Raw genomic sequence first — 16805 nt, 5'->3', positions numbered from 1 at the left:
TTCGGGTTGCCAGCGCTGGTCCAATCGACTTCTGGCAGTTTTCACCACACGACCTACAAAAACCTACTCCCCCACACACAATCCCATCCCCCCACCCCCCTCACTCCCCTCAATCTCAGTCACACCCTGTGCGCACCCCAATCCCAGCTGCACCCCAGCGAAAGGCTGTAACACAAGGTCCAGTCACAAAGTCTTTACCCTGAGTCCCATGGATGTGCTGAGGCGGAGTCTGTGCGAGTGCGTCGGCAGCCTCTCCTCCGTCCACCTCGCTCCTGGTCAGGGGCTCGGACAATCCTCCAGACTCCGGCCACAGCAGCGACAGCCTCGGTGTCTCCCCGTCTCCTGACGGCAGGGGGATGAGCGGGGCCGGGAGGGACGGTGCATCCTGGGGAGCAGTGAATTCCAGTGGCCGGAACACCTCGCCATCCTGGAGCAACAGGAGACAGCAGCAGCAGTTAATGTCAAAGCACTGCATTGTTGGAGGTGTCGTCTTTCGGATGCAATGTTAAACTGAGGCCCCGTCTGCCCTCGACCAACAGCTAAAAACTGATTATCTGGTCACTACCTTATCGCCGTTAGTGGGAGCTCGCTGTGCGTAAATTGGCTGCCACATTTCCTACATTACAACAGTGACTACACTTCATTGGCTATAAAGAGCTTTGGGACATCTCAAAGTAACGAAAGGTGCTGTAGAAATCTAGGACTCCACAACCTGCTCCGTCCTCCTTTCCATGTGCAGTCTGCAAGCTTGTTGTCACTTCACCAATACTCTTTGATCTAAGATAGAACCATAGACGTAATTACAGCCTCCGGCCTGTGGTGGTGCTGCAGGGCCCCCAGTTAGAAGGGAAATTACAGCGTGACACGTTTACATCAGATATTTCTATTGGAAACCTGGAATTGGGAATTTATACCAGCGAAGTACACGCTGACACAAGATTTTTAATATAGATTGATAGATTCTCTCGGGGTATAAACAATACAACTTTGATGCTGATAGCCCCAGGGTTCCCTGAGCCTGATTAGAAATGCTTCACGCATGATCAGGGCGGAGGGCCTCCTTCCGTCCTACAACCTTCCGACATCTCTGTGCTCCTCCAAGTTGGGCCTTTCATCCATCTCCGATTCCCATCGCTCCGCGGCCGTGCCTTCAGCTGCCTGGGGCCCTAAGCTCTGGAATTCCCTCCCTAAACCTCTCCGCCTTTCTCTCTCCTCCTTTTAAGGCGCTCCTCAAAACCGACCTCTTTGACCGAGTTTTTGGTCACCAGTCTGAGTATCTCCTTATATGGCTCGGGGTCAAATTTTATTGCTTTATGCTCCTGTGAAGCACTTCGGGACGTTTTACTATGTTAAAGGTGCTATATAAAGGCAGGCTGTTTTTTTTGTCTGTAAAGGAATTTTAGAAAACTGAGGAGAGCCGTGTTACTATCACAGCAGAGGGTAAATGCAGCTCCCACTTTGGTACAGAGTGGGCCCAAGACTGTGCCTATGCCAGCTGACCTCAAGGAAATGGCAGAAGCTTTGAGCCGATATTTTGTGCCGGTCTTCACTGCCAAAAGACCGAAAAAAGGGAGGGAAGAACAAAACAATCACAATCACCAGGGAAAAGATACTGGGAAAACTATTCGAGCTAAAGGCCGACAAGTCCTCAGGCAATGATGGTCTGCATCCTGGAGTCTGCAGAGATAGTGGATGCATTACTTGTGATCTTCCAAAATTCCCCGGATTCTGGAAAGGTCCCAGCAGATTGGAAAATAGCTAATAGCTATTCAAGAAAGGAGGCAGACAAAGTGGGAAACTATGCGCCAGTTAGCCTAACATCTGTCATAGGGAAAATGCTAGAATCCATTATTAAGTAGGTAATAGCAGGACATTTAGAAGTTCATAATACAATCAGGCAGAGCCAACATGGTTTTGTGAAAGGAAATCGTGTTTGACTAATTTATTAGAGTTCTTTGAGGAAGTAACAAACAACATGGATAAAGGGGAACCTACAGATGTAGCGTATTTGGATTTCCAGAAGGCATTTGATAAGGTGGCCCGTGGTGTCGGGGGTTAAGATATTAGCATGGATAGAGGATTGGTTAGCTAACAGGAAGCAGAGAGTGGGGGTAAATGGGGCATTTTCGGTTGGCAGGATGTAACTAGTGGAGTTCCACAGGGATCAGTGCTGGGGCCTCAACTATTTACAATTTATATCAATGAATTGGATGCAGGGACCGAAGGTATGGTAGCTAAATGTGCAGGTGACACAAAGAAAGGCAGGAAGGTAAGTTGTCAAGAAGGCATAAAGAGTCTACAAATGTGTATAGACAGGATGATATTTAATTGCAAGGGGAATAGAACATAAAGGTAGGGAGGTTTTGCTACAGCTGTACAAGGTCTGGAGTACTGTGTAAAGTCTTGGTCTCCTCATTTAAGGAAGGATATCATTGCATTAGGAGTTCAGAGAAGGTTCATGCAACCGATTCCCGGGATGAAGGGGAGGAAAGGTTGAACAAGTTAGGCCTGTATCCACTGGAGTTTAGAAGAATGAGAGGTGATCTTATTGAAACATTTAAGATCCTGAGGGGACTTTACAGTGTAGATGTTGAGAGGATGTTTCCCCTCATGGTAGACACTAGAACTAGGGGACACGGTTTAAAAATAAGGGGTCTCCCATTTAAGACAGATGAGGAGAAATGTTTTTTCTCAGAGGGTTGTTAATTTTTGGAATTCTCTTCCCCAGAGAGCAGTGGAGGCTGGGTCATTGAATATATTCAAGGCTGAGTTAGACAGATTTTTTTTTTTTTTTACAGACAAGGGAGTCGAGGGTTATGGGGGGCAAAGAGGAAAGTGGGGTTGAGACCACATTCAGATCAGCCAGGATCTCATCAAATAGTGGAGCAGGCTCGAGGGGCCGAATGGCCTACCCCTGATTTGTAATGTTCAGCGGAGAGCTTCCCAGATGGGTCGCCAGTTTCAGCTCCTGATGGCCGGCTGGCAGGGAGGTGTGCGAGCGTTGGGCATCAGGCAAAGCAGGGGTACGCTCGTTCGCTTGTGGGCAAAAGGCACGACCTCTGCGTCATCCATTCCCGGGACAGCAGGATCCAGTGAGGCCACACACGGCTCAGTGTATTCACACGCTGCTGAGGGAGCTCGTCGGCCAGACATGGGGAAATAGCATACAGATCCATCAGGCCTGTGACAAACCGCGAAAGGTAGGAACACCTCAGGCGCATAAACGTTATCGACAGGACGCCAATGACCCCTCTGGTGAAACGGCGAGGCAGTATACTATAAACAGCATAACTCTGAGGGTGCCAGGGGTACATTAATAAGGTTATTAAAAAAAAAAAACTTGAGTTTATAAATAGAGAAATGGAATATAAAAGCAGAGAGATCATCGCTAGAATCTAAATCTCTGGTTAGGCCTCAGCCTGAGTACTGTGGACAATTCTGGTCTCCACACTTCAGAAAAGATGCAAAGGGCTTAGAAAGGATACAGAGGTGAAGAGGTGACCGAATAGAGGTTTACAAGACGGCGAGAGGTTTTGAGAGAGGGGCGAGGGGGAAACTATTCCGTCGGGCGAGTGGGTCAGTAACCGGAGGTCAGAGATTTAAAATCATTGGCAAAAGATCTACAGGGAGATGAGCAGAAATGTTTTCACTCAAAGAGTTGTCAGGATGTGGAACTCTCAAACTGAAAAGGCAACGGAAGCTGATTTCATAAATGATTTTCAAAGGGAGTTGGACGTGTGCTCGAGGGATGAGGAACGTACAGGGTTACAGACAAAAAGTGGGAGGTGGGGCTAAAGCATGACTGCTCTTTCCCAGGGCTGGCGCAGGCACAGTGGGCCGAATGGCTCCTTATGCTGGGCTGGATTTTCCCTGCGGGCTCCTGAACCTGCTGACGGGCTCAAATTAGGGGGCTCAGGACTCCAGCCCTGTGGCCTTTCAGAGCCGGAGAGCGGTTACTTGGGGGAAGGTGCCCGGTGGGGGAGGGGAACCTGCACCCGACGTGAGAGCGGGCACCTTCACCCAGCACGGCACCGCCAACAGGCACGCACCTTGAAGAAGTCTTTCAGCTGCGGGCTGTTGTACAAAGCGGGGATGTCAACCGTGAATTGTAGCATCTCCTCCGCACAGCGACGTCTCTCTTCAATGACGGCCTCGTCGAAACGCCCTGAAACACCGAGCACAGAGAGTTTGCAGTTAACAGCGGATCTACAGCCAGGATCTGAGCACAGTGAACACTGATCCAGACACCCGTCGCTCCTGTGTTCAACATCACAGAGGGAATCGATAGTGTCGATACAGAGAAACTATTGCCTCTGGTTGGGGGGCGGGGGGGAACCCAGAACAAGGGGGCAGAACCTTAAAATTAGAGCTAGGCTGTTCAGGTGTTGAGAAGCACTTTTATTAACTACACAAAGGGTTGTGGAAATCTGGAACTCTCTTCCCCAATAAAGCTGTGGGGATAATTGGAACTTTGAAAAGAGCGAGAGATTTTGGCTGGACAAAGGTATCAAAGAATAAGGAGGGAAAGCCGCTAAATGGAGTTGAGGGACAGATCAACCATGATCTGACTGAATGAGGGAAAAGGTTGGTGAGGCTGAATGGACGACTTCCATCTATATGTACCTCGAGGGAATCCAAAACTAATCCCACTGCCCCACCCCCTCCCCATATCCCTGTATCAAACCCAAACTAATCCCACTGCCCCACTCTCTCCCCACAGCCCTGTATCAAACCCAAACTAATCCCACTGCCCCACTCTCTCCCCACAGCCCTGTATCAAACCCAAACTAATCCCACTGCCCCACTCTCTCATAGCCCTGTATCAATCCCAAACTAATACCACTGCCCCACTCTCTCCCCACAGCCCTGCATCAAACCCAAACTAAACCCACGGCCCTGCACTCTCCCCATAGCCCTGTATCAAACCCAAACTAATCCCACTGCCCCACTCTCTCATAGCCCTGTATCAATCCCAAACTAATCCCACTGCCCCACTCTCTCCCCACAGCCCTGTATCAATCCCAAACTAATCCCACTGCCCCACTCTCTCCCCACAGCCCTGTATCAATCCCAAACTAATCCCACTGCCCCACTCTCTCCCCACAACCCTGTATCAAACCCAAATTAATCCCACTGCCCCACTCTCTCCCCACAGCCCTGTATCAATCCCAAACTAATCCCACTGCCCCACTCTCTCCCCACAGCCCTGTATCAATCCCAAACTAATCCCACTGCCCCACTCTCTCCCCACAGCCCTGTATCAATCCCAAACTAATCCCACTGCCCCACTCTCTCCCCACAGCCCTGTATCAATCCCAAACTAATCCCACTGCCCCACTCTCTCCCCACAGCCCTGTATCAAACCCAAATTAATCCCACTGCCCCACTCTCTCCCCACAGCCCTGTATCAATCCCAAACTAATCCCACTGCCCCACTCTCTCCCCACAGCCCTGTATCAATCCCAAACTAATCCCACTGCCCCACTCTCTCCCCACAGCCCTGTATCAATCCCAAACTAATCCCACTGCCCCACTCTCTCCTCACAACCCTGTATCAATCCCAAACTAATCCCACTGCCCCACTCTCTCCCCACAGCCCTGTATCAATCCCAAACTAATCCCACTGCCCCACTCTCTCCCCACAGCCCTGTATCAATCCCAAACTAATCCCACTGCCCCACTCTCTCCTCACAACCCTGTATCAAACCCAAACTAATCCCACTGCCCCACTCTCTCCCCACAGCCCTGTATCAAACCCAAACTAATCCCACTGCCCCACTCTCTCCTCACAACCCTGTATCAAACCCAAACTAATCCCACTGCCCCACTCTCTCCCCACAGCCCTGTATCAATCCCAAATTAATCCCACTGCCCCACTCTCTCCCCACAACCTTGTATCAAACCCAAACTAATCCCACTGCCCCACTCTCTTTCCATGGCCCTGTATCAATCCCAAACTAATCCCACTGCCCCACTCTCTCCCCACAACCCTGTATCAAACCCAAACTAATCCCACTGCCCCACTCTCTTTCCATGGCCCTGTATCAATCCCAAACTAATCCCACTGCCCCACTCTCTCCCCACAACCCTGTATCAAAGCCAAACTAATCCCACTGCCCCACTCTCTTTCCATGGCCCTGTATCAATCCCAAATTAATCCCACTGCCCCACTCTCTCCCCACAGCCCTGTATCAAACCCAAACTAATCCCACTGCCCCACTCTCTCCCCACAGCCCTGTATCAAACCCAAACAAAACCCACGGCCCTGCACTCTCCCCATAGCCCTGTATCAAACCCAAACTAATCCCACTGCCCCACTCTCTCATAGCCCTGGATCAAACCCAAACTAATCCCACTGCCCCACTCTCTCCCCACAGCCCTGTATCAAACCCAAACAAAACCCACGGCCCTGCACTCTCCCCATAGCCCTGTATCAAACCCAAACTAATCCCACTGCCCCACTCTCTCATAGCCCTGGATCAAACCCAAACTAATCCCACTGCCCCACTCTCTCCCCACAGCCCTGTATCAAACCCAAACTAATCCCACTGCCCCACTCTCTCCCCACAGCCCTGTATCTAACCCAAACTAATCCCACTGCCACACTCTCTCCCCACAGCCCTGTATCAAACCCAAACTAATCCCACTGCCCCACTCTCTCCCCACAGCCCTGTATCAAACCCAAACTAATCCCACTGCCCCACTCTCTCCCCACAGCCCTGTATCAAACCCAAACTAATCCCACTGCCCCACTCTCTCCCCATCGCCCTGTATCAATCCCAAATTAATCCCACTGCCCCACTCTCTCCCCACAGCCCTGTATCAAACCCAAACTAATCCCACTGCCCCACTCTCTCCCCACAGCCCTGTATCAAACCCAAACTAATCCCACTGCCCCACACTCTCCCCATCGCCCTGTATCAATCCCAAATTAATCCCACTGCCCCACTCTCTCCCCACAGCCCTGTATCAAACCCAAACTAATCCCACTGCCCCACTCTCTCCCCACAGCCCTGTATCAATCCCAAACTAATCCCACTGCCCCACTCTCTCCCCACAGCCCTGTATCAATCCCAAACTAATCCCACTGCCCCACTCTCTCCCCACAACCCTGTATCAAACCCAAATTAATCCCACTGCCCCACTCTCTCCCCACAGCCCTGTATCAATCCCAAACTAATCCCACTGCCCCACTCTCTCCCCACAGCCCTGTATCAATCCCAAACTAATCCCACTGCCCCACTCTCTCCCCACAGCCCTGTATCAATCCCAAACTAATCCCACTGCCCCACTCTCTCCCCACAGCCCTGTATCAATCCCAAACTAATCCCACTGCCCCACTCTCTCCCCACAGCCCTGTATCAAACCCAAATTAATCCCACTGCCCCACTCTCTCCCCACAGCCCTGTATCAATCCCAAACTAATCCCACTGCCCCACTCTCTCCCCACAGCCCTGTATCAATCCCAAACTAATCCCACTGCCCCACTCTCTCCCCACAGCCCTGTATCAATCCCAAACTAATCCCACTGCCCCACTCTCTCCTCACAACCCTGTATCAATCCCAAACTAATCCCACTGCCCCACTCTCTCCCCACAGCCCTGTATCAATCCCAAACTAATCCCACTGCCCCACTCTCTCCCCACAGCCCTGTATCAATCCCAAACTAATCCCACTGCCCCACTCTCTCCTCACAACCCTGTATCAAACCCAAACTAATCCCACTGCCCCACTCTCTCCCCACAGCCCTGTATCAAACCCAAACTAATCCCACTGCCCCACTCTCTCCTCACAACCCTGTATCAAACCCAAACTAATCCCACTGCCCCACTCTCTCCCCACAGCCCTGTATCAATCCCAAATTAATCCCACTGCCCCACTCTCTCCCCACAACCTTGTATCAAACCCAAACTAATCCCACTGCCCCACTCTCTTTCCATGGCCCTGTATCAATCCCAAACTAATCCCACTGCCCCACTCTCTCCCCACAACCCTGTATCAAACCCAAACTAATCCCACTGCCCCACTCTCTTTCCATGGCCCTGTATCAATCCCAAACTAATCCCACTGCCCCACTCTCTCCCCACAACCCTGTATCAAAGCCAAACTAATCCCACTGCCCCACTCTCTTTCCATGGCCCTGTATCAATCCCAAATTAATCCCACTGCCCCACTCTCTCCCCACAGCCCTGTATCAAACCCAAACTAATCCCACTGCCCCACTCTCTCCCCACAGCCCTGTATCAAACCCAAACAAAACCCACGGCCCTGCACTCTCCCCATAGCCCTGTATCAAACCCAAACTAATCCCACTGCCCCACTCTCTCATAGCCCTGGATCAAACCCAAACTAATCCCACTGCCCCACTCTCTCCCCACAGCCCTGTATCAAACCCAAACAAAACCCACGGCCCTGCACTCTCCCCATAGCCCTGTATCAAACCCAAACTAATCCCACTGCCCCACTCTCTCATAGCCCTGGATCAAACCCAAACTAATCCCACTGCCCCACTCTCTCCCCACAGCCCTGTATCAAACCCAAACTAATCCCACTGCCCCACTCTCTCCCCACAGCCCTGTATCTAACCCAAACTAATCCCACTGCCACACTCTCTCCCCACAGCCCTGTATCAAACCCAAACTAATCCCACTGCCCCACTCTCTCCCCACAGCCCTGTATCAAACCCAAACTAATCCCACTGCCCCACTCTCTCCCCACAGCCCTGTATCAAACCCAAACTAATCCCACTGCCCCACTCTCTCCCCATCGCCCTGTATCAATCCCAAATTAATCCCACTGCCCCACTCTCTCCCCACAGCCCTGTATCAAACCCAAACTAATCCCACTGCCCCACTCTCTCCCCACAGCCCTGTATCAAACCCAAACTAATCCCACTGCCCCACACTCTCCCCATCGCCCTGTATCAATCCCAAATTAATCCCACTGCCCCACTCTCTCCCCACAGCCCTGTATCAAACCCAAACTAATCCCACTGCCCCACTCTCTCCCCACAGCCCTGTATCAATCCCAAACTAATCCCACTGCCCCACTCTCTCCCCACAGCCCTGTATCAATCCCAAAACTAATCCCACTGCCCAGCTCTCTCCCCACAGCCCTGTATCAATCCCAAACTAATCCCACTGCCCCACTCTCTCCTCACAACCCTGTATCAAACCCAAACTAATCCCACTGCCCCGTTCTTTCCTCATAGCCCTGTATCAAACCCAAACTAATCCCACTGCCCCACTCTCCTTCCATGGCCCTGTATCAATCCCAAATTAATCCCACTGCCCCACTCTCTCCCCACAACCTTGTATCAAACCCAAACTAATCCCACTGCCCCACTCTCTCCCCACAACCCTGTATCAAACCCAAACTAATCCCACTGCCCCACTCTCTCCCCACTACCCTGTATCAAACCCAAACTAATCCCACTGCCCCACTCTCTTTCCATGGCCCTGTATCAATCCCAAACTAATCCCACTGCCCCACTCTCTCCCCACAGCCCTGTATCAAACCCAAACTAATCCCACTGCCCCACTCTCTCCCCACAGCCCTGTATCAAACCCAAACTAAACCCACGGCCCCACTCTCTCCCCACAGCCCTGTATCAATCCCAAACTAATCCCACTGCCCCACTCTCTCCCCACAGCCCTGTATCAAACCCAAACTAAACCCACGGCCCTGCACTCTCCCCATAGCCCTGGATCAAACCCAAACTAATCCCACTGCCCCACTCTCTCATAGCCCTGTATCAATCCCAAACTAATCCCACTGCCCCACTCTCTCCCCACAGCCCTGTATCAAACCCAAACTAAACCCACGGCCCTGCACTCTCCCCATAGCCCTGGATCAAACCCAAACTAATCCCACTGCCCCACTCTCTCCCCACAGCCCTGTATCAAACCCAAACTAATCCCACTGCCCCACTCTCTCCCCATCGCCCTGTATCAATCCCAAATTAATCCCACTGCCCCACTCTCTCCCCACAGCCCAGTATCAAACCCAAACTAATCCCACTGCCCCACTCTCTCCCCACAGCCCTGTATCAATCCCAAACTAATCCCACTGCCCCACTCTCTCCCCACAACCCTGTATCAAACCCAAACTAATCCCACTGCCCCACTCTCTCCCCACAGCCCTGTATCAAACCCAAACTAATCCCACTGCCCCACTCTCTCCCCACAGCCCTGTATCAATCCCAAACTAATCCCACTGCCCCACTCTCTCCCCACAACCCTGTATCAAACCCAAACTAATCCCACTGCCCCACTCTCTCCCCACAGCCCTGTATCAAACCCAAACTAATCCCACTGCCCCACTCTCTCCCCACAGCCCTGTATCAAACCCAAACTAATCCCACTGCCCCACTCTCTCCCCACAGCCCTGTATCAAACCCAAACTAATCCCACTGCCCCACTCTCTCCCCACAGCCCTGTATCAAACCCAAACTAATCCCACTGCCCCACTCTCTCCCCACAGCCCTGTATCAAACCCAAACTAATCCCACTGCCCCACTCTCTCCCCACAGCCCTGTATCAAACCCAAACTAATCCCACTGCCCCACTCTCTCCCCACAGCCCTGTATCAAACCCAAACTAATCCCACTGCCCCACTCTCTCCCCACAGCCCTGTATCAAACCCAAACTAATCCCACTGCCCCACTCTCTCCCCACAGCCCAGTATCAAACCCAAACTAATCCCACTGCCCCACTCTCTCCCCACAGCCCTGTATCAATCCCAAACTAATCCCACTGCCCCACTCTCTCCCCACAACCCTGTATCAAACCCAAACTAATCCCACTGCCCCACTCTCTCCCCACAGCCCTGTATCAAACCCAAACTAATCCCACTGCCCCACTCTCTCCCCACAGCCCTGTATCAATCCCAAACTAATCCCACTGCCCCACTCTCTCCCCACAACCCTGTATCAAACCCAAACTAATCCCACTGCCCCACTCTCTCCCCACAGCCCTGTATCAAACCCAAACTAATCCCACTGCCCCACTCTCTCCCCACAGCCCTGTATCAAACCCAAACTAATGCCACTGCCCCACTCTCTCCCCACAGCCCTGTATCAAACCCAATCTAATCCCACTGCCCCGTTCTTTCCTCATAGCCCTGTATCAAACCCAAACTAATCCCACTGCCCCGTTCTTTCCCCATTGCCCTGTATCAATCCCAAACTAATCCCACTGCCCCACTCTCTTTCCATGGCCCTGTATCAATCCCAAATTAATCCCACTGTCCCATTGTCTTTCCATAGCCCTGTATCTTTCTCTGCTTTGATCCAATGTTCTTGCAAAGGTGCAGTGCTCTCTGCCTTACCCTGTGGCAAATCATTTCGGATCTTGTGCACAGAAATTCCTCCCAACCTCTCTCCCTCCTCGGGGTAGGTGCTGATGCTCCCTCGTCACTCACTCCCCAACCCGAAGAAAACGTCTTTCCCTCCTGACCTTTATAATTTTACAAAAATCTGTGAAATCACCTCTGAACCTTCTCTGTTCCAATGGAAACAGTCCCAGTATCTCAATCCTTCCTCACAAATGCAGATGGCCAACCCTGGCACAATGCTGGTTTACTGATACTCAATAGCATTCGACTTATTCCCCACGATATAAGCAGAAGCAACAGTGCGAATGGTTTAAAAATGAGAGGGTACAGAACTACCAGCCAGTCCCGGCCGGTGTCATCTGGATGAATGTATCCTTGGCAAGCTCAATGTAATAGTGCTTACCTGTGTATAAAACAGTCAACGAAACAACCCACTGTAGAAAGAGTCAAAAAATCAATAACATTCAGGTGTTGATTTTTATAAATGACTTGGATGAGGAAGTGGAAGGCTGGGTTAGCAAGTTTGCCGATGACACGAAGGTTGCTGGAGTTGTGGATAGTGTGGAAGGCTGTTGTAGGTTGCAACGGGACATTGACAGGATGCAGAGCTGGGCTGAGAAGTGGCAGATGGAGTTCAAGCTGGAAAAGTGTGAAGTGATTCATTTTGGAAGGTCGAATTTGAATGCAGAATACAGGCTTGAAGACAGGATTCTTGGTAGTGTGGAGGAACAGAGGGATCTTGGGGTCCATGTCCATAGATCGCTCAAAGTTGCCACCCAAGTTGATAGGGTTGTTAAGAAGGCGTATGGGGTGTTGGCTTTCATTAACAGGGGGATTGAGTTTAAGAGCCGCGAGGTTATGCTGCAGCTCTATAAGGCCCTGGTTAGACCACACTTGGAATATTGTGTTCAGTTCTTGTCGCCTCATTATAGGAAGGATGTGGAAGCTTTAGAGAGGGTGCAGAGAAGATTTACCAGGATGCTGCCTGGACTGGAGGGCATGTCCTACGAAGAAAGATTGAGGGAGCTAGAGCTTTTCTCATTGGAGCGAAGAAGGATGAGAGGTGACTTGATAGAGGGGTACAAGATGATGAGAGGCATAGATAGAGTGGATAGTCAGAGACTTTTTCCCAGGGTGGAAAGGGCTATCACCAGGGGGCATAATTTTAAAGTGATTGGAGGAAGGTTTCGGGGAGATGTCAGAGGTAGGTTCTTTACACAGAGAGTGGTGGGTGCGTGGAATGCACTGCCAGCGGTGGTAGTAGAAGCAGATACATTAGGGGCATTTAAGCGACTCTTGGATAGGTACATGGATGATAGTGGAATGAAGGGTAGGTAGTTACTTAGATCTTAGAGTAGGTTAAAGGTTCGGCACAACATCATGGGCCGAAGGGCCTGTACTGTGCTGTACTGTTCTATGTTATTAGCTGATGCTAGTTCTCAACGCTTGCTGCTGCTTTCTTGCTCACAATCCTTTCTAGTGCATAAGTGAAAGGGAGGTGGGAATTGAGAGTACGAGACAACTCTGGAAACTGGCCACTCCGGAGCTCTGGTGTGCACATCAAGATCCCACAAGCTGGAGATAATGACCAAATAGTCAGTCTTGGTGACGTTGCTTGAGGAACACACATTGGCCCCAGGACACCTGGAGAACTCCCCCCTGCTCTTCTTCCAGTCGTGGTCGTGGGGTATTTTACACCCACCCGTGGGGAGAGGGGCCTCAGTTTAATGTCTCATCTGAAAGACGGCACTTTAAGACAGTGCAGCCCTCCCTCAGTACTGCCCCTTCCGATAGGGTGGCACTCCCTCAGTACTGCCCCTTCCGACAGGGTGGCACTCCCTCAGTACTGCCCCTTCCGACAGGGTGGCACACCCTCAGTACTGCCCCTTCCGACAGGGTGGCACACCCTCAGTACTGCACCAGGAGTGTCAGCCTGGGTTACGGGCTCAAGTCTCCGAAGTGGGGTTCAAACCTCCAATCCTCTGACTCGGAGACAGAGAGAGACACAGAGAGAGACACAGAGAGAGACACAGAGAGAGACACAGAGAGAGACACAGAGAGAGACACAGAGAGAGACACAGAGAGAGACACAGAGAGAGACACAGAGAGAGACACAGAGAGAGACACAGAGAGAGACACAGAGAGAGACACAGAGAGAGACACAATGGCAGCGAGTGAGCCGGTCTGATTGAAATCCAGCAGCCACACTGCCTGCCCCTCCCAGGGAAAAGCGGCCCGTGGGAACTCAAGAACTTGGGATTCTGGGCAGGTGAAAGCAAAAGGTTTACGGTTCTTACCAAACACCTGAGCCTTCGGGAAGACCGGGAATTCCTCCGACTTCCGGAATAAATTCCTGTGGATGTAGGACAGCTCGCCATGAAGCTTTTTGAAGTCACTGTAACGTTTGAACACTGTTATCTGTAAGGGGATCAGGGGGAATAATAGTTAAATTGCACTGAGGACCACTTCCCAACCTGATCCAGATCCCAGGCAAACGCCCAGTGTTGTGAGGTACGTGCAGTAACGTCCCGGGGAGATTAACAGCCAAGTACCGATCCTCCGACAGTGCAGTGCTCCCTCAGTACTGACCCTCCGACAGTGCAGCGCTCCCTCAGTACTGACCCTCCGACAGTGCAGCGCTCCCTCAGTACTGACCCTCCGACAGTGCAGCGCTCCCTCAGTACTGACCCTCCGACAGTGCAGCGCTCCCTCAGTACTGACACTGCGACAGTGCAGCGCTCCCTCAGTACTGACACTGCGACAGTGCAGCGCTCCCTCAGTACTGACACTGCGACAGTGCAGCGCTCCCTCAGTACTGACACTGCGACAGTGCAGCGCTCCCTCAGTACTGACCCTGCGACAGTGCAGCACTCCCTCAGTACTGACCCTGCGACAGTGCAGCACTCCCTCAGTACTGACCCTCCGACAGCACTCCCTCAGTACTGACCCTCCGACAGTGCAGCACTCCCTCAGTACTGACCCTGCGACAGTGCAGCACTCCCTCAGTACTGACCCTGCGACAGTGCAGCGCTCCCTCAGTACTGACCGTCTGACAGTGCAGCGCTCCCTCAGTGCTAACCCTCGACAGTGCAGTGCTCCCTCAGTACTGACCCTCCGACAGTGTAGCGCTCCCTCAGTACTGACCGTCCAACAGTGCAGCGCTCCCTCAGTACTGACCCTCCGACAGTGCAGCGCTCCCTCAGTGCTAACCCTCGACAGTGCAGCGCTCCCTCAGTACCGATCCTCCAACAGTGCAGCACTCCCTCAGTACTAACCCTCGACAGTGCGGCGCTCCCTCAGTACTGACCTGCCGACAGTGTAGTGCTCCCTCAGTACTGACCTGCCGACAGTGTAGCACTCCCTCAGTACTGACCCTCCGACAGTGCAGCACTCCCTCAGTACCGATCCTCCAACAGTGCAGTGCTGCTCCCTCAGTACTGACCCTCGACAGTGCAGCGCTCCCTCAGTACTGACCCTCTGACAGTGCAGCGCTCCCTCAGTACTGACCCTCCGACAGTGCAGTGCTCCCTCAGTACTGACCCTCCGACAGTGCAGCGCTCCCTCAGTACTGACCCTCCGACAGTGCAGCGCTCCCTCAGTACTGACCCTCCGACAGTGCAGCGCTCCCTCAGTACTGACCCTCCGACAGTGCGGCGCTCCCTCAGTACTGACCCGCCGACAGTGTAGCACTCCCTCAGTACTGACCCTCGACAGTGCAGCACTCCCTCAGTACTGACCCTCCGACAGTGCAGCACTCCCTCAGTACCGATCCTCCAACAGTGCAGTGCTGCTCCCTCAGTACTGCCCCTCAACAGTGCAGCACTCCCTCAATACTGGCACTGGGAGTGCCAGTCTGGATCACAGGATCAAGCCTCTGGAGTGGGGCTCGAACCCCTGACCCAGAGGCGAGAGAGAGAGAGACCACTGAGGCAAGGCTGACTGGAGATTTGGAAAGGGCTATCCCTCATGCTGTTGGTGAATAAAACCATGAATCAGAAGCCCCACATCTGTTTGCATCAGCAACTTGAGATGTATGGGAACAGGGGTTTAAACTTGGAATACAATGGTTTTTGCCAATGGGGCTGGAATACAAAGGGGTGGAAGTGATGTTACAGTTTATATAAAGCTCTGGTCAGACCCCATCCGGAGTAACTGTGTTCAGTTCTAGGACCTGAACCTCAGGAAGGATATATTGGCCCTGGAGAGGGTGCAGTGCAGATTCACCAGAATGATACCGGGGCTGAAAGGGTTAAATTACGAGGACAGGTTGAACAGACTGGGCTTGTATTCCCTCGAGTATCGAACATTAAGGGGGTGATTCTAATCGAGGGGTTTAAGATGATTAAAGGATTCGATCGGGTCGATAGATAGAAACTATTTCCTCTGGTGGTGGGGGTGGGGGTGGGGGGGTGGGAGAGAGTCAAGAACAAGGGGGCAGAACCTTAAACGTAGAGCCAGGGCCGTTCAGGGGTGATGTCAGGAAGCGCTTATTCACACAAAGGGGGAGTGGAAATCGGGAACTCTCTTCCCCACGCCGCCCCCCACCCCCGAAAAAAAAGCTGCTGAGGCTGAAGGTGTCAATTCGATATTTGAGAGACTGAGGTTGCTAGATTTTCCTTAGGTAAGAGTATTGAGGGATTTGAAGTAATGGTGAGTTGGTGGAGTTGAGGTACTGATCAGCCAGGGTCAAACTGAATGGTGCAGCAGGGCCGAGAGGCCGAATGGCCAACTCCTGGCCTGTACAATCGTCCACTGCTACGTCCAAAGCTTCAGTCTCTACAATTGTTTTTACCTCTTTGACATCTGCCGTCTTCTTTGAGATGATCTAGAATTGAAACAAAGCACAGGTCACAGCCGGGCAGCGTAGGGGTAAATATTCCTCGTTCACTGGTCTAGAGCTCTCCAAATTCTGGCACCAGCCTTACAGCAGTTGTAAAATGTATCCCTTGGCGCACATCTCCCTGCACTTTGCTACTTAGAGCGATCCCCCTACAACGTGCGTACCAACAATGAACCTACAGAGCAGCAATCGTTCCATTACCCACTGTATATAGGCAATTTCCTGGATGACAGGATTATTTTTACAGTGCCTGCCTGAATGTGTATCGCGTTCCCTGGTGATATAGTCCCAAGTCAGGATGGTGTGTGGCTTGCAGGAGAATTTGCAGGTGGTGGTGTTCCCATGCATTTGCTGCCCTTGTCCTTCTAGGTGGTAGAGGTCACAGGTTTGGAAGGTGCTGTCTAAGGAGCCTTGGCGCGTTGCTGCAGTGCATCTTGTAGATGGCACACACTGCTGCCACTGTGCGTCAGTGGTGGAGGGAGTGAATGCTTGTGGATGGGGTGCTGATCAAGCGGGCTGCTTTGTCCTGGATGGTGTTGAGCTTCTTGAGTGTTGTTGGAGCTGCACCCATCCAGGCAAGTGGAGAGTATTCCATCACACTCCTGACTTGTGCCTTGTAGATGGTGGACAG

General features: G+C 52.0%; 1 protein-coding gene across 1 annotated transcript in view; it reads right to left on the bottom strand.

Annotated features, from left to right (window-relative positions):
* Window positions 1-16805, bottom strand: part of snx15 (sorting nexin 15) — a 48124-nt gene that overhangs the window by 28621 nt on the left and 2698 nt on the right. The window contains exons 2-5 of the mRNA XM_068021889.1: window positions 16127-16159; window positions 13632-13752; window positions 4050-4165; window positions 199-427 (exon numbers count right to left, since the gene is read on the bottom strand). Coding sequence (XP_067877990.1) covers window positions 199-427; window positions 4050-4165; window positions 13632-13752; window positions 16127-16159 — 499 coding nt within the window. The remainder of the gene's footprint in view (window positions 1-198; window positions 428-4049; window positions 4166-13631; window positions 13753-16126; window positions 16160-16805) is intronic.

This window comes from Heterodontus francisci, chromosome 44 (assembly GCF_036365525.1).
Source record: "Heterodontus francisci isolate sHetFra1 chromosome 44, sHetFra1.hap1, whole genome shotgun sequence".
Taxonomy (NCBI): domain Eukaryota; kingdom Metazoa; phylum Chordata; class Chondrichthyes; order Heterodontiformes; family Heterodontidae; genus Heterodontus; species Heterodontus francisci.
Note: the sequence above shows the minus strand (reverse complement) of the source record. Positions and strands in the feature narration are given on the sequence as shown.